The sequence below is a fragment of the Pelophylax lessonae genome (assembly GCF_965119305.1).
Source record: "Pelophylax lessonae genome assembly, chromosome: 5".
Lineage (NCBI taxonomy): Eukaryota > Metazoa > Chordata > Amphibia > Anura > Ranidae > Pelophylax > Pelophylax lessonae.
In genome coordinates this window covers 354982852-355006107 of record NC_138772.1, presented here as the reverse complement: position 1 = coordinate 355006107, position 23256 = coordinate 354982852, and the positions used below count along the sequence as shown (strand labels likewise).

Below are 23256 nucleotides of genomic sequence, written 5' to 3'. Positions count from 1 at the left end.
TGTATGGGTAGGCTCCCGTCTGCTGCATGTTCCAGATGCCAGGCCTCTAGGGGGGACTTTTTTCATATGGTGTGGACCTGCCCTATGATTCAGGTCTTTTGGAAAGGGGTCTGTCGTCTAATGGAGGAGAAATTGGCTCTTCCGAATATTTGTTCTCCGGATAGGTGCCTCTTGGGCAACTTGTCAGAGGAGAGCCTTGGCCAGTCTCAGAGGGTACTGACTAGAATTTTGTTCTTTTATGCCAAAAAATTGATTGCGCTACGGTGGAAGAGTCCTGACCCTCCCTCTGTGGAGGCTTGGGTCTCTATTGTCAATGGCGCTCTACCTCTTTATAAACTTACCTATCTAGCTAGGGGTTGCCCCAAAAAATTTAACAAGCTTTGGTTGGTATGGGTGAACTCGGTCTCAGGCTCCTTGGAGGTGTAGTTGGGCGGTCCCCATGGAGAGCCTATGTTACGGGGGTTGGTCAGACATTGGCCTAGTCCTGTGTGATGTGCTATTATGCTGGTACTACTGTTAGATTCTGGTGCTATATGGTCGGAAGGTTGGGTAGGGAGGGAGGGGGGGGGCGGGTTTGGGTTGGTTATTTTTCTGTTGATTCCATTCCTTGCTGTTTTATTATGATGGTTGTTTGGATGGTATGTACTCCTGATTTGTATCTGCTATCATTTATTATTTGATGTGCCTGTTATTCGTTGTCATTGGTCTGGAATTACTGTTTGAGTGTTTTTATTTTTTTATTTTATGCAAATACCAATAAAATACCTTTAAAAAAAAAATGCAAAATGTACTTTCATCTGAAAAGGAGGACTTCACAACCCTCTCAAGGCTGCGGTTATCCTTGTTGCTTCTGCATCTTTTTCTACCACACTTATTCCTTCCACTCGAATTACACTCTCAATTCCATTAATATGCTTGGATACAGCACTCTGAGCAGCCAGCTTCTTTAGCAATGACCTTTTGAGACTTACCCTCCTTGTGGAGGGTGTCAGTGACTGCCTTCTGGACAACTGTCAAGTCAGCAGTCTTTCCCAGGATTACATAACCTACTGAACCAGACCGAGAGACAATTTAAAGGCTCAGGAAAACCTTTACAGTTGTTTTGAGTGAATTGGGTGATTAGAGTGTGACACCATGAGCCTACAATATTTTTCACAATATTGTAGTTTTCTGAGATACTGAATTTTGGGTTTTCACTAGATGTAAGCCATCAACCTCAAAATTAAAAGAAAGAAATGCTTGAAGTATATCACTCTGTGTAAAGAATCTATATTAAGAAAAATGAAACTCATACACAATTACTGAAATAAATTAAATTTTTAATCATATTCTAAATATTTTGAGATGCGCCTGTAAGACTGTATTTATAGCATATTTAGGATCCAGGAGAAATTGCACAAAATTGTTATATAAATGCCCCATTGCGACAGTTATATAGTGCAGTGACTGGTACTGTTGCAATCGGACAGTCGCGCTGGTGTCAGAAATCAGTGCCATTCCGGTTCCATTCAACTCTGGTCACTTCAGAACACAGAACGTCCTGTGGGCTGGGCTAGGGAACACCAATCAGGGTTAAAAAGCCAGGGGCTAAAGTCCAGCCCACATCCATATTCCAATAAACTGAGGAGCATGGGATATGGACAGGGCGATTCCTATGAAGCCGGTTCAAATGGGGAGTTACGAAGGTTTCCGACATGCTTCGGTCAAATCAAACATTGGTAAAGTTTATTTCTGTTTTTATCCCTTATTATTTTCATAGTGAATAGCCAGCTATGTCTTTTTTGCAATTCTCTTTCTTTGTATAAATTTTAAGACCTGCCCACTTTCAGGATATTAAATTATAAAATAATAAGTAACTTGTGTGTGCTAAGCTAGAGCTCATATCTCTGGAGAGATTGATGCATTTTAGTATCTATGTGCTTGATCTAAGTTAATTGCCAGTATGTATGCAATTGCGCTGTGTGTTGGCAGATTGAAAACTAGCAGATCTGTCAGACGGAGATCTGTGTGTGTGGTTGCCTAGCAGACCAGTCTGCGGTCAAAATACTAAGTGGTGGCAAGCTACAGTTTCTACAAGTCTGGTGTGTGGACAGTGAGAAGAGTGATTAACACTGGGGTTCTAGCTTGTAGGATAGCTGGAGGAATCCTAGAAGTGTGTGCTAAATTGCTAGACTGATACCCAACCATTAGAGTGCACAAGATTGTATGCAGGGGCTGACTGGCAACTTTCGGCCCGGGGGCAAGTACAAACCAGAGGCCTATGGTGCAGTGACTCAGCCCCCCTCCCACTCTCCCTCTTCCCGGCCTCCTCCTGACCCCCATTCCAGGCTGAAGCTCCACTCCAGGTACTCTCTACTCACAGGCCGGGGGGGAAGAGAGTCTCCAGTGGGGTATGGAACCGGCCTCTGCTCAGACACAGTCTACACCATCCATGCTAGGGTGGGGGGGAGGGGGAGGCCTGTGCTCTGTCCTTGTCTTCTTCCCGCACTCAGTAGGTCAGCAATGGGGAGTTTTTACTTCTCTTCACCAGGAATCCTTTAGGCATGTCTAAGGCAGAAGCAGTGCAGCCTTTTTTACGGGACATCAGAGTGGCCCAGGAGGCAATTGCCCCCCTGCCCCCTGGCCCAGCCCTCCCCTGATTGTATGCAAGATTTGTATCTGCCTGTGTGTGGTCAGCCAGCTAGATTGGAGTGAAGTCTCTCTCCCTCTAGTGCGGCCAGGTGGGCTGTTAAAGTGCATCACGGCCAGTCTTACTTAGAATAAATCCCCTCATTCAATTATACCCCAAGTCAAGGACTACGCCCCAGTTAGTTAGTCACCGTGGCAAGTGTTTCAGTGATAGAGACATATAAAAAATGAAACATTTTTTAGAGCACCTCACTCATACCTACAAAAAAAAAAATGCATGTGTTGTGGCTACTACGTATGAAAACTGTGATTGTCCTACACATTTATATATCAGCGCGCATGCTTTTAAAACCGTTGTAGGTGCTCAGCACAACCTTATCGTTTATATTTTTAAGTGTCCACAAAATTACCTTTATTGTATTTTTTACTGAACTGTTGCCTTTCATAAATAGTTGCGCTAATGTCATGTAACAAATATTAGAACTACCAACATTTTATTCTCTAGGGTGTCTGCTTTAAAAAAAAATAAAAAAATATTGTGGTGGTCTTAAATTATCTTCAGGCCTAAAATAATTTGTAATACATGTAAACAAAAAATGTAAAAAATGTTAAAAAAAAAAAAAAAAAAGCTCCAGAACTGCCGCTGCGGAGTGGTTTGGTGGCAAAATGCACCTTCACCTAAGACAAAAATCCATGTACTGACCCTGCCTTCCCACATTTGTGAAACACAGGAGGAAAAGAGGAGGCATGGACTGGACACTGTAATCCGGAACATGAAATTGCCTGTCCCTTTAGCAATGAGGGACAAGCTAGGTGAATAAATACATGGACAGAGGAATCGATCAGCCATGACACTATAAACTGCAGCCACAACACGTGAGCCCAACAATACAAGGTAGGGCAAGGTCTTATTCTGCTGTACAACTTTCCCAACTCTCTGTCTGGTAAAAACACCCCCAAAGCATAAAGTGAGAGAAAATCTCGAACGGGCCTCAAAATAGAAGTAAAACTCTACAGAGCTTCTAACCCTTCCCCACTTTATTTTAAATTAGAAGAAAAAAGATGGGCTATAGATACTAGTTAGGACGTCTGTAGGTCAATTTAATAAACAGAATGGGTGATTTTTATGGTGTACAATAATTAATATCTTAAATCATTTCCTCAATTACTATTCATTTCACACACATAAAAAAATGGTATCACTGTGCAACTGTTAGCCCCCGTTCACACTGGGGCGACCCGTCAGGCGACCTGGTCGCCTTGCATTGAGAAGCTATGGACCCGTTCTAATAGGAGTGACACAAGTCGCTCCGACTTAGAAAAAGGGTCTGGAGCTTCTTTGGGGCGACCCGGAGCGACCTGCATAGACTTCAATGTTATGAAGTCCGCGCCGGCCGCTCCGAGGTCGCGGTGCGAGCAGCGCGCCGCGACCTCGGAGGTCGCCCCGGGAAGTAGCGTCGCCCCAGTGTGAATGGGGCCTTACTTTTTTGAATGAAGTGGTTAGTTATCCATTGCAAACATTTTAATGAAAATGTTTTTATTGAAATGTTATTTTATCTGCACCTCAAATGTTTTACAATATTTGTTTTCCTCAACAGGCATCTAATAGAAATCAGAGCAGTTGAAAGCTAGTGATACAGTATATTTAATGAGTGAAAACCTGGGTCATAAAATGTTAAGAATGTTACATTTACATACAAAAAGGCAGAAATAAAAAATCAGTGGAAAACTGTAAAAATATACAAACACATAAGGCACAATTTACAAAGCCATTACATCAAGATAAGTATCCATAATGGAAGAAATTTTTTTATTTTAGTCGAATGAAAAACTACAGTTACATGCCTAAAAATACAGTGCTTAGGCTTGTGTTATAGGTTTGTGAATTGAGCCTATATTGTAGGCTCAATTCACAAAGCTAAGACACCAGGATAATGGGATTTTTGTACTTACCATAAAATCCATTTCTCTGAGATAAATCGACAGACACAGCGCTCCATAAAATCATAACTACTGGGTTATATTGCCTCCTCCAGGAGTAGGACAAGGCAGAACAAAAACACCTGGCTACGCCCATGGGCTGTCCTCAGCTTAATATACAAGCCCCCTCTCTGCTCTAGATAATCAGTTTAGTAGCAAGCAATATTAGAAGTATCAGAACTCCATAGAGGGGTGGGTGCTGTGTCCGTCAAACTCAGAGAAATGGATTTTACGGTAAGTACAAAAATCCCATTTTCTTTCGTTCAGCGACAGACACAGCGCTCCATAAATCATAACTACTGGGACGTCCAAAAGCAGTGCCAAAAGATAAATGAGGGGTGGGGAAAATAACCCAGGGTTAAACATAAGAGCCCTTAACGAGGACACAGGAGCCTTAACCGGGTCACAGGAGCCCAGTCTGAAAAATAAAAGTTAAAAGGAAAAACACCCCTCAAGAGGGAACAGCCCCCTCTTAAAACAGCAGCCTGCGAAACTTTGCGGCCAACAGATGCATCCGCAAAGTATCTACCTTATAGAATTTTGTGAAGGTATGCACCGACAACCAAGTGGCCGCCTTGCAATCTTGCGATATTGATGACTGATGACGGAAGGCACAAGAAGCACTCAACGCCCCAGTAGAATGCGCCGTGACAAGGAAAGGTGGAACCTGACCTTTAATGGAATAGGCCTGAGCCACCGTCTGTCTGATCCATCTAGAGAGGTTAGCCCTTTTCTTGGTCCATCCGTAACCACAAAAAGCGAGTCTGACCTCCTAAAGGACTCAGTAGCTGCCAGATAAACCCAAATGGCATGAATCACATCCAAGGTATGCAAAGCAAATTCCTTTGAATGAGCCGGTTAGGGGCACAAGGAAGGCAACACAATGTCCTAATTCAAATGGAAGTCAGGGACAACTTTGGGCAGGAATGATGGACAGGGACTAAAAACCACTTTATCCCTATGGATCACTAAATCGTAACTTCGACAGGATAATGCCGCCAATTCCGATACCCTGCGGGTCGAGGTAACAGCCACCAAGAATGTCACCTTCTGGGATAACGTAGGCAAGGGAATCTCCTGAATAATCTCAATAAACTTTTTTAGAGGCTTGGTCTGCAACGCCTAGTTGAAGCAAGGTTAAGATCCGAGCCACAGAAAAAGATCGAGGATGAGTGCCAATCAACTCACACCATGAAATGTATGCTTTCCACGTGCGATGATATATCATAGTAGGGATCACTGATCCAGACAGACCTCTATCCCTCAGTACTTGGCTTTCACTAGCTAAGCCATTAAAACCAGCAACTGTAAAGCAGGATGGTAAATCAGTCCTTGGGACAACTGGTCTTCTCTGAGAGGAAGCCCCCAAGGGACATTTATGGCCACCCGGCTGATTGGAAGATCCTGGTCCTTGATTCCTCGCAGGAATTGCGGAAGAAGCCTGAGCCGAGGATGATACTGGCCACGAACCTCGGTATCCTCCTGTGGAGCCAAACCTGCTAAAGGAGCTGCATGTAGGACTGTGCAAACAGAACTGTCTTGAAAGTGGATAGGCTCCTTCCCTTTCCTAGACTATGGCAGGAAGGTACTCTTTCCCCCCCCCCCCCCCCGCGTGATACCCTTAATGAGGTCATCCAGGGTAGCCCCAAACAGGCGATCACCTTGAAAGGGCAGATCAATGAGAACTTTTTTAGAGGCTTGGTCTGCAGACCAATTCTTAAGCCACAGCACGCACCTAATCACCACCGCTGAAACAAAGTTTGGACAGCACAGGAGCTGTATCCAAAGCTGCGTTACAAATAAACTGCAGCCCATGGACCAACTGGTCCGCTAAATCAACATAAGCAGCTGAGACCTGCTCATCCCCCAGGCCCTGGAACAAAAGCTTGGCCCATTCAGTTAGGGTCTGAGACACCAGGGCTGAGGCAAAGTCTGGCCGCAATGTCAAACCAGCCATAGTAAACATGCTGTGTGTCACAGCCTTCGCTATTTCCAGTCAGCCGGGTCCTTACAGGACGGGGATTCCTCTACTGGGATCATGGTAGCTTTGTTCAACCTGGAAACAGGAGTGTGCACCACTGGTGGACTAGTCCACTTTTTTGAAAAGGGACTCCTCAAAAGGGTAATGTACAGCAAAATGTTTGGGACCACCAAAGGTCATTTTGGTTGTTCCCATTCCTTACAAAAAAAACTGTCAAAATAAGGCACATAAGGAAACACCTTTGGAGTGCGAGGTGACTAATGCGTACCAAATGACACAGCCACGTCTGTGGCTTCATTAGCCGCATCTTCCATTTAAAGAAAAAATCTCACGCACTGTAGTGATAAGTGCGTCTACCAGCTTTTTCATTCGCTGCTGCCACCATGGAGGAATCATCCTCACTATCGGATGGATCTGAGGGTGATATTAGGCACCACTTCCACGGCGGCATCAGGTTCAGAATCAGATGAGAGACTGAGCAGGGAAAGGCGGGGAACATGTCCTCCTGGGCCTTTGCCTACACGCCACTTCCACCCAGGACACTAAGGACTGCAGGACCACCTTCAGTAAAACCATGGGAAGCTGAGGTTCTGAAGCACCTGCCACCCCCATGAGGGGGGTCAGTGGGGGAGATGTGACCCTGAGGCTCCATAAGGAAAGGAAGACCTTGCAGTACAAAAACGATCTTTTGGCACCACTAAAGGATCCCCCCCAAGGCTCAGGGTACCTGTCAGCAGAGAGAGATAACAGGGACCCCCAAAGACTCACCCCAACGATCGGAGAAGCACTGAGAATTCGGACCCAGCATCACCATGGACGCCATCCCTGTTCGTATATCCCGGGAACAAGAAGAGGAAACTAAAGAGGAAGAAGAGCTTCAGCATCCCCACAAGGCTTCGGTCATCAGTAGTGTCTCCCTGACTAAAGGAAAATGGCCCCCGTGACATCGGGCTACACAAACATGGCTGCCAACCCGAGACCAGCCAGACCAAAGGAAAATGGCGGCCATCCGCTACAGCATGCTGCCAGGATCTTCCCTGTGCAACACTGCACCCTCTGCAAGGGGACTCCCTCGTGAAGGTAGGACACACGTTAGGGGAGACTCTGCTCCCCAGCACTATACCCATATTGCAAACATTGGGGCATGCACCTAGGGGTCTCCTAAACTGGGATCCCTCCAGACTACCAGGGCAGGATACACTATCCCAGGACCTTTACAGAGTGGGGATAGCGGGGAAGACCCCAAGGATCTCCGCTGCATCTTCTGCCCTGGGACCCTGACCAGACTCCAGGTCCAGACAGGGGGTAAAGGGAGTGGGGGGGGAAGCCCAGCTCACTGAGGGGTTTTTAAGGATGGGAGCAGGGAACCTGCAAGCAGGTCTGACAGTCCCTGGAGGTTACCCGCGTCCACCACAAAAAAAAAACAGCAAAAGAGGAGAAGGGGGACTGTAGTTAGCCTTCCATGGTGCAGGTAACGCTCCAGACCGAATCCTCGCCACCGAAGTAGGGGAGCTGACAGCCAATGGACTGCTGGAAATCAGACCCAAGCCCGGTCGTATGCAACCCTGCGACACGTTCAACTTGCGGGCCAGCCTCTGTCCATAAGGCTATGTCGTGGCCGACCTAGCGCGTAGCTGTGGTCTGCACGTGCTCGTTGACTGAGCTGGGGGGACCACTGGATCTAGATTATCTAGCCCGCTGTCCAGTCCGGCAGTTGACTGTAGATCTCCTGAGAGAAAACACAAAAAAGGATGTAAGGAAGGATAAAAAAAAAAGTTACTAGGACCAGAGATCCCAGTCGGGAGCCTAGGTCCTTACTCCTGACAAGACAGATTAAAACTGATTACTTAAAGCAGAGAGGGGGTTATATACCACGCATGAGCGTAGCCAGGTGTTTTTTGTTCTGCCTAGTCCTACTCCTGGAGGAGGCAATATAACCCAGTAGTTCTGATTTATGGAGCGCTGTGTCTGTCGATGAACGAAAGCGAAAAGTGTCTTTAGTTTCAAGTGCAGTCCAAATCTGAAAATGTCATCTTTTGTTTATTCCCATGGTGGTACATGTATAGTGTTTTTACGCATTTGTCAAGCGTTTAGGAAACCACTAATTATATCACCCAGCACCTGTGACAGGTGGGGGTGGACCTTTTTAAAAATCTTTTGATTAGTTTCTTTGGGTTTTGAGGAAGCACAATGTTTGTGTGAAACGCGCCAACCTGACTATTTGACTATGTCCTGATGACAGTACTTTTTGTACAGCAGGGCTCAAAATGTAAAGTCCTGAGCTACTAGCCATGCCTTAAGGGTTACTCGCCACCAGTTGCCCCACCCAACTCCTACCCTGCCCCTAAACACACCCTCATAAATTATCTCATAAAATTACACTGTTAAATGTTTTTTCATTAATGCAGAAGTTACAAAAATAAATATTAACAACAACATTTTCAGTGCCCATCAGTGCAGCATTATCAACAAAGCTTATCAGTGCAGCCTCAACAGTGCCCATCAATGCAGCCTCCCCCGTGCCCGTCAATGCAACCTCACCCGTGCCCGTCAATGCAACCTCACCCGTGCCCGTCAATGCAACCTCACCCGTGCCCGTCAATGCAACCTCACCCGTGCCCGTCAATGCAACCTCACCCGTGCCCGTCAATGCAACCTCACCCGTGCACGTCAATGCAACCTCACCCGTGCACGTCAATGCAACCTCACCTGTACCCCTCAGTGCAGTTTCACCTATGCCTGTCAATGCTGCTTCACCTATGCCCGTCAATGCAGCTTTACCTGTGCACATCAATGCAGCTTCACCTGTGCCAGTCAATGCAGCTTCAAATGTGCCCATCAATGCAGCTTCACCTGTGCCCATCAATGCAGAAAGCTGTGCCCGACAATGCAGCTTCACTTGTGCTCATCAATGCAGAAAGCTGTGCCCGACAATGCAGCTTCACCTGTGCCCATCAATGCAGCTTTATCTGTGCTCGACAATGAACTGACCAGTGCAGGGGAAGAGAGAGAGAGAGGAAGAGGAAAGCTGGCCGGATAATGACAGAGCGCAGGTCATCCCACTGTAACAGCTTTAATTGTAAATGCCGGGCGCTCGCCGACACACACAGTCCCGCCTCCTAGCCCGGCTCCTTTGATAGACGTCACACGTCCTGGTTGACCAGGTGTTCTGTCTATCAAAGAAGCCGGGCTAGGAGGAGGGACTGTGTGTGTCGGCGAGCGCCAGGCAATTACAATTAAAGCTGTTACAGTGGTATGATCCATGCTCTGTCATTATCCAGTTCGTCGGCTGGCCGGCTTTCTTCTTCCTCTCCTCCCCTGAGCGGCTCCCCGAGCAGCCCCACGCTCCTCGCCCTAATACATTTTCCACTTACAAAATGCAAGCAGAAAATTTGAGGGCTGTTGTACAGTATATTCAATAAATATTCTTGGACCAGCGGTGGTGTGCAACCAAATTTGTTTTGTATCCAGTGTTACAGAAGCAAGCCGGGGCTAGCATCCAGACTACTCAGGACATTATTTTCACCTGCAGAGTACCTTCCTTTTCTCCATGATTTATCAAGATCTGGATTTCTTCTTCTTTCCATGTTAAAATGCGGTCCTCATCAACATTCCCCTATTTGTAAAGGGGAAAGGTTACAAGATTCACCCATAACCATTTTCCACAGCACATCAACATAAAAAGTAGAGGTATCCATGGCATTCAAGGTATTTATTAAATACAGGGCTGCCCTTGAGAATCTTCATGTGCAGGAGCCCAAGCAGAAGAGTGGGACCAGGCTGAAGGATACAGAGATCTTCTATTTAAACAGAAAAACAGCAAGAGTAGGACTGCAACGGCAAGACTTTGTACATTACATGTGTCCCTGAAACCATGTGCTGCTACACGAGACAAATAAATGGCAAGATCCAGTTCAAATAAAAGGTGATCCTGATACTCTCCCCAGGTTCTTAATTTCAAATGATCTTATTGAAGTTTACAAAAGAAACACGTTTGGATCTCCCCAGGTTCTTATGTAGTATGTGTTAACTGCGTCGCCATCTGCAAAAAATGCTGTAAGATCTTTGTAGATATTGTGAATGTTTTTTTTTTTTTTTTTTTTTTTTTTAAGAACATGAAATACTTCTATACCTAATGTCTAGGTTTTATTTATATAAATGTCCAGCCAAATCCTATTGATAATTCACAGGTCTATGCCAAAGAAAAAAAAAAATAGTTATTTAAACCAATTAAAACTCAATGATTTCCCTTTCCTGATCCTTTCCTGAAGGTGAGCTTTAAACTAAATTTGTGTAGCTTGGTCAGAGCTACTGACATCTGACACTTTGAAATGATACTCAATACTGCTATTGGCTTTCAAGTCAATTTGCAGAATGTATGTTCATTTAAAAATGGCCAACTTAATCCATGTAGTTGATAAATATTCATTAAATGCGCTATTGAGTGTGGTCATTTATACTTCTATCTCGGCATGTATGCTCACTAGCAGGAGATGTGTTAATTCATTTTTAGCCAGGGCATTGCCATTTCAATCAGATGTCATCCAAAGTCAACTGCAAAGTTCTTCAAAGTGAGATTCAAGAACTATAGCATGTTTGAATAAAAAATGCTGATCATAATTAATCAAAAAAAAAAATGTGAATGTCTTTAGTGACATTGTCCAATTAATGTCTTCAGACAACGCGCAGGTGACTTGAAAGAGGGAAGGTCGCATTAAGGATTAATGATCCCCCTGGATGTTAGAATCTCTGTTCTATTTGGTAGTGTTAAACTCTGGCGTAATTGCAAACCCATGTGGATTCCTCAACTATGCAGTATCTTTAATTCTCTTTGAATGCGAATCCAAAGTCCACCTCAGTCCTAACTGAGTACATTTTAAAATAATCCAACAAAGCTTTTTTTTTTTTTTTTTCTAATCAAAGAGAAAAATGCATGTGTGCGCTCTAGTGGAACACTTGTGACGTTAACCACATAGTGACTGATTGTCATGCAAATTAGGCGTTTACCTTTTCCCGCAAATCACCCTTGTGCTTTACATATCCATATAACTTGTAAAGTCTTTTTCAGGACTGAGCAAGCCATTAGCAGGTATGGAGAGTTGTGTTAAAGGAGAAGGCCAGCCATACATGGAGTGAATTTCTTTCCTGCAACGGAAAGAAATTTGCTCAATTGCCCCATCAACACAGTGTTGTGCGGGAATCCCTCCTGTCAAGCCATTGTCTTCTCCCGGCGGGGAGGCAGGGGAAACCGTCCCCACTGGGAGAAGACCGTGATTATCGCTAGTTGCTATAGCAGCCGCTAGCGATAACTACAAGAGAAACCGTCAGGCTGGTTGTACCCAAGTTGATTGATCACATTCAAGACTGCCTATTATCAGTTCGAATCTCGGTTCCTTCTGAACTGACCGAGATTCGAACATGCATGGCCGGCCCAATTCCAGTTCATGCCTCCGAAAATATTGTGCCCAGGCTTTTTAAACAAAAGTGAAATAAAATACCGTAGCATGATAATACTCTCCAGTAGCCTGTGCAGAGTTCACTAGTTATGAAAGTCACACACATTTATAAAATGGGGCAGTGCTATAGTCAAGCTGGATTACAGAATTTGTGGCAGGATGCTCAAATGAAAAAATGGAAAGTCCACAAAAACTCCTCCTTCCATCTCAACTTAAGCTGGCCATACATGGATCTAAATTCGTCCAATGCAGTAAGGACTTGCCCAATTTCGATCCATGAATGGGGACAGTGGTTGTACAGAAGTCAATCTACGAGTCAACTTCTGCACAAATAGCAGGCCAGATAAATGCTGGTCTATCAGCAACGCAGGTTATAGCCAGCACTGCTGATCAGTGTATTCTGACAGCAAAGTGCACAATAGCTCAGCGGGAATAATTCCCACATCCACCTCGAATGTGGTTAAACCCACTGGTTGAAATAAAAAAAAACAATCATTTATGGGCTGCTTTAGTGATGGCATGTACCTCTTAAGACTGTGTAGGATTATAAGAGCTAGCAAACACTGTACTAGTCCTGTGCAGGCTAAGCAGTTGTAATAAGGGCTCGGATTGAGCCATAAAAGAGAGGTCATGTGACCTAGGCTTTTTGTGCCTCAAAATAGCTCTGGAAGTAGTATTGCCGACCATTATTTACTGTATCTGTTTTAACAAGACTGTGAAAATACATTAACATTAAAGTGAACCTGCTTAAAATAAGTTATTAAAGTAATGGGTGAATGGCAGGCAACATAAGTCACCTTACACCATACGGTGCCTATAAACACCTTTTAAATCTTTTAAATAGTTCTCAGGAAGTCCCATGTTAGGCAAGCTGACAGCAGAATTTGACTTAATATGTCCAAGTTCGAGAAAATTCTAACACTATTTAACATTGCGATACCCATGCCCAAGAGGTCAACAGAGGATATGGCATTGGACTGTTGAATGGTAAGGCGCAGGGCTTAGCTCAAGAGGGAGACTAGTTTAGATCTAAGTTAAGGCCAACATTTTGGACAATGCCCCCACGATTGGTAGTCTACAAATTTTTGGCTCTTACTGGTGACCGATACATAACCCTCTTATTTTATAAACCAATATACATTAGACAGGCTCATTCTAAAATTTGAGTACAAGTCTAAATGCTTGGTAATCATCTAAAAGTGCTTTTATGTTTTGCCTGCACAACCTTTTTAAAAATGTATAAACACAGTACTCTATGAAAAAACATGTTAATTCTTTTAGGACCATTTGTTTCTTCACTTGCCATCAACAACAGTGGATTTATTCAGACAACAAAGATTCCCTCTAAGGACTACATTTTCAATTACAAAGTAGCACTTTTTCATTAATACTGTTTCAATTTAAAGTTTTCTATATAAGAAGTTCTGATATTTTTCTGGATCATAAATATTTTTATATACAATTTTTAGAATTGATGAAACATTTCACGCCTGAATATTTTCCCTGTTTGCCTATAAAAAAAAAATAAAAAAAAGTACAGTTTTGTATTGTTTATTCTCATATTCTTTTAATACTTGTAAAAATAGGAAGTATTGGCAAAAACTTTCCATGTTTTTATTCAAATGGCTTATTTGTTGAAATGGTTTCATAATACTGTGGTTGTAACATGGTTTTCAAATGATCTCCACTGACATCTAGCTCGAACAGATAGCCAATTAAAAGTGACCTTGCTACTAGACAAAAAAAAACACACACTACAAATTCACTCCATGCAAGGTTACGCCTCACGGAGAAAGGATGAGTACGAGAAAGTGAGGGATCAGCCCAGAACTACACATGAGAAGCTTGTGAACGATCTCAAGGCAGTTGGGACCGCAGTCACCAAATAAATAATTGGAAACTCAATACGCAGCCATGGATTGAAATCCTGAAGCGCCCGCAAGGCCCCCCTCAAGAAGGCACATGTACAGGCCCATCTGAGGTTTTCCAGTGAACATCTAAATGATTCAGAGAAGGATTTTGAGAAAGTGCTGTGATAAGATGAGACCAAAATTGAGCTCTTTGGCATTAACTCGACTTGCTGTGTTTGGAGGAAGAAAACTGCTGACTATGATCCTAAGAACACCATCCCTACAGTCCAGCACAGAGGTGGAAAAAATATGCTTTGGGGTAGTTTCTCTGCTAAAGGTACAGGCTGACTTTGCTGCATTGAGGGGCCAAAATATGGGGCCATGTATAGCAAAATGTTGCTGTCCCCAATCCAGCTCCTGATAGAACAGAGGCTAGGAGACAAGCTGTACATGCTCAGTTTGGTGTGTATTGCTAGAAATTTTTTTTTCTTTAAAAAGTGCATGTGATCAGCACAGGGCCAATCAGCACTGTCCAGGCAGAGGGTTAGGGGTCCTGTAGCTTCATAGGACAGTCAAAGCAGAATGAAAACTCCTCCTACAAGCTTTAACCAGACACTGATCAAAGTCACAAGGCTGCTCTAACTGCTGATAAAAAAAAGGTATTTAGCAGTTTATATTTACGAAAACGATTGTATTTCCATGTTCTGTGTACTGTGGGAGACCAGATATAGTGAATACAGGGTCCTGGGTTTAGTAACACTTTAAGAAAAGCTGGCCATACACTAGTAGAATTTAGTTTGAAAACATTTGTCTTATTTTCTTATGGTTAATGGGGTCAAATGGAAGACTGTAGGGACATGAAAATTTCAAAAAGCAGTATGGAAATAGTTTTTCAAATTAACTAACCACTTGCTTACTGGGCACTTATGCACTTTTCCTGACCATGCTAATTGTCCTGCTTTCAGCGCTGTCGCACTTTGAATGACAACTGTACAGTCATTGAACACTGTACCCAAACAAAATTTTTATAATTTTTTTCACACAACTAGAGCCTTCTTTTAGTGGTATTTAACCACTTAAGCCCCGGAGGATTTGGCTGCTAAAGGACCAGGGGTTTTTTTGCGATTTTTTACTGCGTGACTTTAACGGACAATTGCGCGGTCGTGCGACGCTGTACCTAAACGAATTTGACGTCCTTTTTTTCCCACAAACAGAGCTTTCTTTTGGTGGTATTTGATCACCTGTGCGATTTTTTGATCACGCACTATAAACAAAAAAAGAGCGTAAATTTTGCAAAAATAACAATATTTTTCACATTTTTTTATATGAAATTCCCCAAAAAAAAAGTAAAAATCAAAATTTTTTAACATTTTTCGGCCAATTTGTTTTATGCTACCTATGTTTGGTAAAAAAAATCGCAAAAAGCGTATTTTGATTGGTTTGCGCAAAAGTTATCGCGTTTACTAACAAAGAGAAAGATTTTTGTCATTTTTGGTGTTTTTTTTTTAACGCGTAATGGCGGCGATCTGCGATTTTTTTTTCGGTACTGCGACATTGCGGCGGACAGATCGGACCCTTGACTGACATTTTTGACACTTTTGGGGTTACCAGTGACATTACTGCAGTAATCAGTGCTATACATATGCACTGTTACTGCAAAAATGACACTGGCAGGGAAGGGGTTAACTTTATTGGACAGGGAGGGGTTAAGTGTGTCCTAGGGGCGTGCTTTCTACTGTGTAGGGACATTCCTATTGGTGTAAAAGCAAAGATCAACCGTTCTACATAGTAGAACGGTCAGATCTTTACTTTTACACAGGGAGAACTGACAGGCAGCTTGTTTACACAAGCTGCTCTGTCTTTCTCCCTTCACAGGAGCGATCGCAGTGTGACTGGCGGACATCGAGTCCGCCGGTCACACGCACTGACTTGCCTGTGAACGAGCCGCGGCGGGCGCGCGCCTCGGCGGGCGCGCGCCCGCCCGCGATAGGCTCGCAAGTCAGTGACAGGCGAGTGACGTACCGATACGTCACTCTGCCTGGCCGGGGCTGACCGCCGCAGTATATAGTCGTGCGGCGGTCGGCAACCGGTTAACCACTTGCCGACTACCTAACGCCGATCTACGTCGGCAGTCAGCCCCTCACAGGCAAAGTGACGTAGGGCTACGTCACTAGCTTGTGAGGGTCTAGGGAGCGAGCGAGCGCCCGCTCCCGTGTGGTCAGCTTGTGGGGGAGAGGGAGAAAGTCAGGCGGCTTGTGTAAACAAGCCACCTGTCATTCTCCTCGGTGTAAAAACACTGATCACACGGATCTACTATGTAGATCCGTTAATCAGTGTCCTTACAGCTCAAGCCACAGCCAATCACAGTAGAAAGCACGCCCCTAGGGACACACACAGCCCCTCCCTCCCAAATAAAGTTAACCCCTTCACTACCAGTGTATTTTTACAGTATAAGTGCATATGTATAGCACTGATTACTGTAGAAATGTCACTGGTAACCCCAAAAGTGTCAAAAACGTCAGTCAAGGGTCCGATCTGTCCGCCCCAATGTCGCAGTACCGCAAAAAAAAAAAAATCGCAGATCGCCGCCATTACGTGTTAAAAAAAAAAAAACAACAAAAATGACAAAAATCTTTCCCTTTGTTAGTAAACGCGATAACTTTTGCGCAAACCAATCAAAATACGCTTTTTGCGATTTTTTTTACCAAACATAGGTAGCATAAAACAAATTGGCCGAAAATGTTAAAAAATTTTGATTTTTACATTTTTTTTGGGGGGGGAATTTCATATAAAAAAATGTGAAAAATATTGCTATTTTTGCAAAATTGACGGTCTTTTTTTGTTTATAGCGCGTGATCAAAAAAATCGCACAGGTGATCAAATACCACCAAAAGAAAGCTCTGTTTGTGGGAAAAAAAAGGACGCCGAATTTGTTTAGGTACAGCGTTGCACGACCGCGCAATTGTCCGTTAAAGTCACGCAGTGCCGAATCGCAAAATACCCCCTGGTCGGAATGGGGGTAAAATCTTCCGGGGCTTAAGTGGTTAATCACCACTGGGTTTTTTTATTTTTTGCTAAGGAAACAAAAGACTGTAAATGTTAAAAATAATAATAATCTTCACATTACTAAATAAAGCATAATAAAATGTTTTAAACAGGTAATTTTTCTCCTTCACTAATGTGTGCTGATAAGGCTGAAATGATGGGCACTGATAGGCTGCACTGATGAGCAATGATAGGTGACACTGATGGGCAATGATAGGTGGCATTGGTGGCCACTGATTAGCAGCACTGATGGGCATAGATTGGGACTGATGTTCCTGTAACAGAAGCCGGTTACCAACTTTTATTCTCTTCTCCTCACGCAGATTAGGAGAAAAAAAGCCGATAACTGGCTTCTGTATGCTTCCATGATCAGCTGTCACTGGCTGACAGCTGATCATGTGGTAAAGGGCCGCTGTGATTGGCCCTTTACCCTGTTCTGTGATCAGCTGAGTACCAAAGACTCGACGATCACAGAGCGCCCCCTGCAGCAAGCCCTTCTGACACTGGAAGCCTGCGCTGTAGCAGTCTTTCGGCTATAGGGCGGGCATAAAGTGGTTAATAACAGTGTATGTGGTTTTTGTTCAGAAAAAAAAACTCCTATACCAAAATCATATTAAAGAGCAACAAAAGTTTAAAGCCGTTTTTAACAAGATTACATTTCTGTTGGCATTATCAAATGTACTGCCAAGATTTTGTGTACATAAAAATCTACCAGAGTGTATGGTCAGCTTAAAAAGGAGAAGTACAACTAAAGCTTGTTTGTCTGTACTTCTCCTGTAGATCACAGGAGTGCAGTTCGTTCAGCTGAAGCCCGCTGTTGGCTGATGTCAGAGCCAGTCCAGGCTGGGGAAAGATCACGACAATATTGTTGGAATCCTCCCACAACCCTGGACCGGCACCCAGCTCAGCCTCTCAGCGAGCCGCTGGGGGGTGAGGCAGAGCAGACAGCAGTGGCTGACAGTCACCAGCTCTCTGCTCACAGAGTTCTGAAAACTGAGCGATCCATTGTTTGATCCCTTGGTTCGCAGTCTTAGAGCCAGTGGGGGGCCGATGCTGCATCCACATAGGCATGCCAATGCAAGCCCTCTTCCAGAGCTATAGCAGTCTAGGAACATTCAGAATCTCCTATTTCCAGTTTCTACAGATGCCTATGTCCCCAGCTGTACCAGGCACTGCGTTACTACTGTGTCCTGTATTAAGCAGCAGATGGCACCACAGCACGTAGTGGCGGACCAGACATCCAACATACCAGGAAGTCATTCGCTTGAATATTTTGAAATCAATAGCAGTTGAAACTGCAATAAAAATGAGGACTGCAGTTACCACCACCACACCAAGTTTTAATTATTTTCTTTTGTAGGGTACTTGTAGATTAATTACTTTTGGCTAGCATCATGGAGAAGGGTAGTTTCCTCAAATACATGAATATCAGGCAGTATCAGTCAGTTCAATAGAAACCAGTCGGCATTTAGATTGTGTGTGTACAGCAGCCGGTGCGGTTTCTGTCGAAGGGGTATGACCGAAAATGGTCCGACGTTCGGCATCCAATTAGTGCTCTCAGCCAATGGCTGAGCATGCTGACTGGAGTGTTCTGGCGGGTAGGCAGGCCCCCTGTCAGAACACAATAGCTCAGCAGGGAGATCACTGTACTAACATTGGATTGTTCGTACAGGATCTCAAAGCTCAGTGTTTTTTCCATTTGGCCTGCTGAGTTGATTGAAAAAAAAAAAAAAAAAAAAACAACTGATCGAGTATACTAGGTTTAAGGAGATGGCTTGCTAGAAACCATTAAAACTGAAGTAATAAAAGTTTGCAAATTAGTGGACAAACATTTTAAAAAACAAATTCTCTCATACAGGGTCGGCCTTTGGGGTGTGCGAGCTGTGCGGCCCCAGAGGGCGCCATGGGCAACAGTGGCGCCGTCAGCGCCGGCACTACCTATAGGCAAGATAGGCACTCTAGCAGTGCTCGCCCTCCCTCTCTGCATCCCTCTCTCCCCTCCAGTGTCCATCACTTGTGGAGTAACATACCTTGAGTCCCAACAGTCCCAAGCCAGAGGGGCCTACAGCTGCAATGAGAGCGTGCGTGAGTCCATGAGTGGAGCTGTCAAATTGAAACTCTGAAGTCGGGAAGGGTGGGCCCAATATGCAGGGCTCCACCCCTTTGTTCCGCGCAGAGAGAAAACAGCCAGTGTTTACACATTGGTGGGCAGGGAGGAAGGTGGCAGGGGGGAGGGACCAACAGAGCAGCTAATCCTCCTAGGTACCACCCCCCTACTCTGGCTCCAGCTTCCTGTCTCCATGTGGCTTCTACACTCCAAGGTAAGAAGGACCCTTGATTGTTGGCATAGTCTGAAACTGTCATTGTCAGGAGGAAAGACAGTCTGCCGCTGGTGCGGAGGAGAGGAACACAGAGCCAGTCCTCCCTATGCACCCCCCCCCCCTCCCAAATCTTAGTGACAGATGTACTTAATTTCTCTCTCTCAAAATTGGTTACAATGAAACTACAAGTCCCAGCATTTTATGTATCCGTCTTATTATACAGGAAAAACAAGTCACAGCATTCTAGTGTATCTGTCTTGTATACATAAAAGTACAAGTCCCAGCATTCTATGTATCACCTTATATACATGGAACTACAAGTCCCAGCATGCTATCACCTTATATACACAGAACTACAAGTCCCAGCATTCTATGTATCACCTTATATACATGGAACTACAAGTCCCAGCATGCTATCACCTTATATACACAGAACTACAAGTCCCAGCATTCTATGTATCTGTCTTTTTATACAGGAACTGCAAGTCCCAGAATTCTATGTATCTGTCTCATAAAACTACAAGTCTCAGCATTCTATGTGTCAACTTGTATACACTGAACTACAAGTCCCCGCCATTCTATGTATCAGCTTCTATACAGGGAACTACAAGTCCCAGCATTCTATGCAAATCTAGGAATGCAACCTCTGCATCTCCTGCATAATGCCCGCAGCCCCTGCATCTCCTGTACCATGCCCACAGCCCCTGCATCTCCTGTACCATGCCCGCAGCCCCTGCATCTCCTGTACCATGCCCGCAGCCCCTGCATCTCTCTCTTATTTATTACAAATGTTTTTCCTATTTGTGTATGTTTAGGTGACCAGGGGCTGAGGAGGGGGGCACAAGATTAGCTCATACAGGGCGCCTGAACACCTAAGGCCGGCCCTGCTCTCATAGATGGAAAAACAGAACAGCATAATTTTAGAATCATATACAGTATAGGCACTTTAATATAGATGATACAAGTGCTTGCTATAGTACCGAAAGAGCTTAAAAAGTTCCTGACTAAAATATCAAACAATTCAACTTTTTATTCTTAAAATTCTACTTTTTTTTTTCTTTGTTTTTTTAAAGAACTTTTTTTATGGACTTTTTAAGAAACTGAATGAAGAAACTAAATGAAAGTAGCAAGCAACCCGAGTAAACTATATTCAGTTTTAAGTTGACTTGATGCTCAGTTGGCCATTGGGACAAAAGTAACGGTTTACTCTCCTGTCCTTAATACATTCCTAATTTTCTGGAATTGTCATAGAAGAGAAGACATGTACATTTCGGGGGGGGGGGGGGGCACATGCGTCTTATAGGTGTTTGAAATGGTCATGTTGTACTATGTTGGAAAAAAAAAATGCTGATTTAATATGAGATTTGTAAGTCAAATTGATTTCTCTAATGAAGGCAGAGATGGATAAAGTTTATTCCCTCTTTGCGGAAGTCCTTCCCAACCCTATTAAAGCAAAACTAAGTAGGAAACAGACTGCCTGATGGTAGAAGAGATGTAGGTCTTCATGTCTACCAACACTCTTATCCATCTATCTCCTAGTATATGCAACATGTAGTGTACATTCTTGGTCATCTGCCAGCATCTGTAAGATGGAGCTTGAGGCTGGGACAATAAAACTGCAGAAGGAGTCAGTGTATAACATCACATCTAAAATTTCCACTGTTCATATTCCCACCTAGATTTTATTTGCACATCATTGAAAACAAGTTAAATATAACCTGTATTCAGAGTTGTATAAAGTACTTGAAACCCATAATTGAGTTAAAGTACAAGTACTCGATCAAAAAGTGACTTGAGTAGAAGTACTAAAGTATGCAAGATTTTTTGTACTTAAGTATTGCAAGTAGTTTTTAAAAAAATTTTGCTACTCAAGTACTGAAAGTAAAAGTACCAGTAGTTTTGAAAAAAAAATTGCTACTCAAGTACTGAAAGTAAAAGTACAAGTACTGTGTTATGTAGTTATTAAAGAAAGAAGTCAAAAGTTTGAACATCATATTGTTTTTTATTATTTCAAATGCAGCTTTTATTTATACATACAGTAGCTTTTATTTTCGTATGCGCTGATAATACACATGTTTTGAGCTTCATGAAACCTGCCATCTACTGTTCTGGCAGTGATAATTTTTATAATTGTAACGAGTAACTATGCAGCACAAAAAAAAAAAAAAAATTGGAGTAGAAGTATTGAAATCATTGAAAAAATGTAGTGAAGTAAAAGTGGAAGTAGGAGAAAAAAATTCTACTCTAGGAAAGTACAGATACCGCCTTTCAGTATTTAAGTACAGTAGTGAAGTAGTTCTACTTAGTTACTATACATCTCTGCCTGTATTAATAAAAACCCTCTGCCTATTCTCACCACCTTAATCACGCAACAATGTAGTGGTTACTAATGAAAGGATAAGTCCCCATTCACACTAGTCCCCATTCACACTAGCGCGACTTGTCAGGCAACTTGGTCGCCTGACAAGTCGCAATGGGTCGCCTGCCATTGATTAGCACAGGACCCGTTCTAATAGGAGCGGCACAAGTCGCTCCGACTTAGAAAAAGGGTCCTGTACTACTTTGGGGCGACCTGCATAGACTTCAATGATATGAAGTCAGTGCATGTCGTGCCGAGGTCACCCCGGCAAGTCGTGTCGCCCCTGTGTGAATGGGCTCTAATACAGCGAAACCTTTCATAAGTAAATATTGTAATAATTCTGATCAGTTCTAGTTTGCTCCCAGATTAATACAATGCACATTTCATATTTTAGGAAATGACAAACAGTATATAGGTTATTGTTCAAGCAAGGGTTTAATGCATCCAAATGGGCATCCCAACACCATAACACTCACCTCATGCCTTCGGTTGAGCTGTTCTGATGATTTCGGTACAGCTGAGGAACACCAAGCATTGCCTCTGTGAATACTGCTAGAAAGCCCAGTGTCTCTACATAGAGCACAGAGTCTAGGGATAGATAGGTGATATATCCAATAACCGCAGTGAACGCCAGCACACACTGCATGTAGTCTGTAAATCTGCTCCAGTGCCAAAAGAAGTTCATATCAAAATCTGCAACAACAGAATTTAAGAAGAGTCAAAAAACATTTCAAAATACAATTTGTACAGCAATAAAGCAATGGTAGATTAGATACCTAATGTAATGTATTGTTTTTTTAGCCAATATTTTCTTTTATATTACATTCACATTTTAAATACAAAAGGTTTGGAATATTTTTCTCATTTTAGACAAGTGCAATAGATCAACCTCAAACATGCACTGATTGGTTAGGGGAGTGACTCCTCTTCTTCACACAAGTCCCTCCATGCCTGCTGTTTGTTGATTGTGCCAACTGGAGCTTAGACCAAAGAGAGACAGCCTGATCTCACACAGCTTCTGCTTTAGGCCTCATGCACACTGGACATTTTTGCAGCTACTGTTTTTGGATTCAGGTGTTTTTTCCGCAACCAATAAACTCCCCAGCATGTTATCCTATGTGTCCATGCACACAAAGGCTGTTATCAGCAGTTTTTGGCAGGGGTGTTTTCTGGCTGAAAAAAACCCCAGAACTAGTGGGTTTTGAGGAGTTTTTCAGCTGTAAAAACGCTCTAACTCTGATAAGCGCAGAATAACCATGTTTTTCAGAGTTTTTCAGCTTTTATCAGAGTTTTAGAGCCATAAGCTTTTGTGGGAGTATAGTTTTACTAAAAGACGCTGAAAAACGTTACTGCAAAAATGCTGAAAAACTCCTACAGCTACAGCTTTCCACTGGCGTTTTGATAACGTCCAGTGTGCATGAGGCCTTAGGCTCCATGTACATGGGACGTTAGAAAAAACGTGCTGCAAAGCTAGTTCTGACGCCGGGAAAAAGCAGCGGTTAAACATGCTTTTAGTAGCCTTTTCCATTGCCGTTATTGCACGTTTGGCCACGTTGCTTTTAGCAGCGTTTTTTCTGCCGCCGTTCAAAATCAATGGTTCCCTATGGGAGCCTATTGATTTGAAAGGAAGTTGCAC

General features: G+C 43.5%; 1 protein-coding gene across 2 annotated transcripts in view; it reads right to left on the bottom strand.

Moving 5' to 3' along the window:
• Positions 1 to 23256, bottom strand: part of SLC66A2 (solute carrier family 66 member 2) — a 217625-nt gene that overhangs the window by 59782 nt on the left and 134587 nt on the right. For both annotated transcript variants that reach the window (XM_082258198.1, XM_082258199.1), the window contains one exon: positions 22097 to 22313. In XM_082258198.1, the coding sequence (XP_082114324.1) occupies positions 22097 to 22313 (217 nt within the window). The remainder of the gene's footprint in view (positions 1 to 22096; positions 22314 to 23256) is intronic.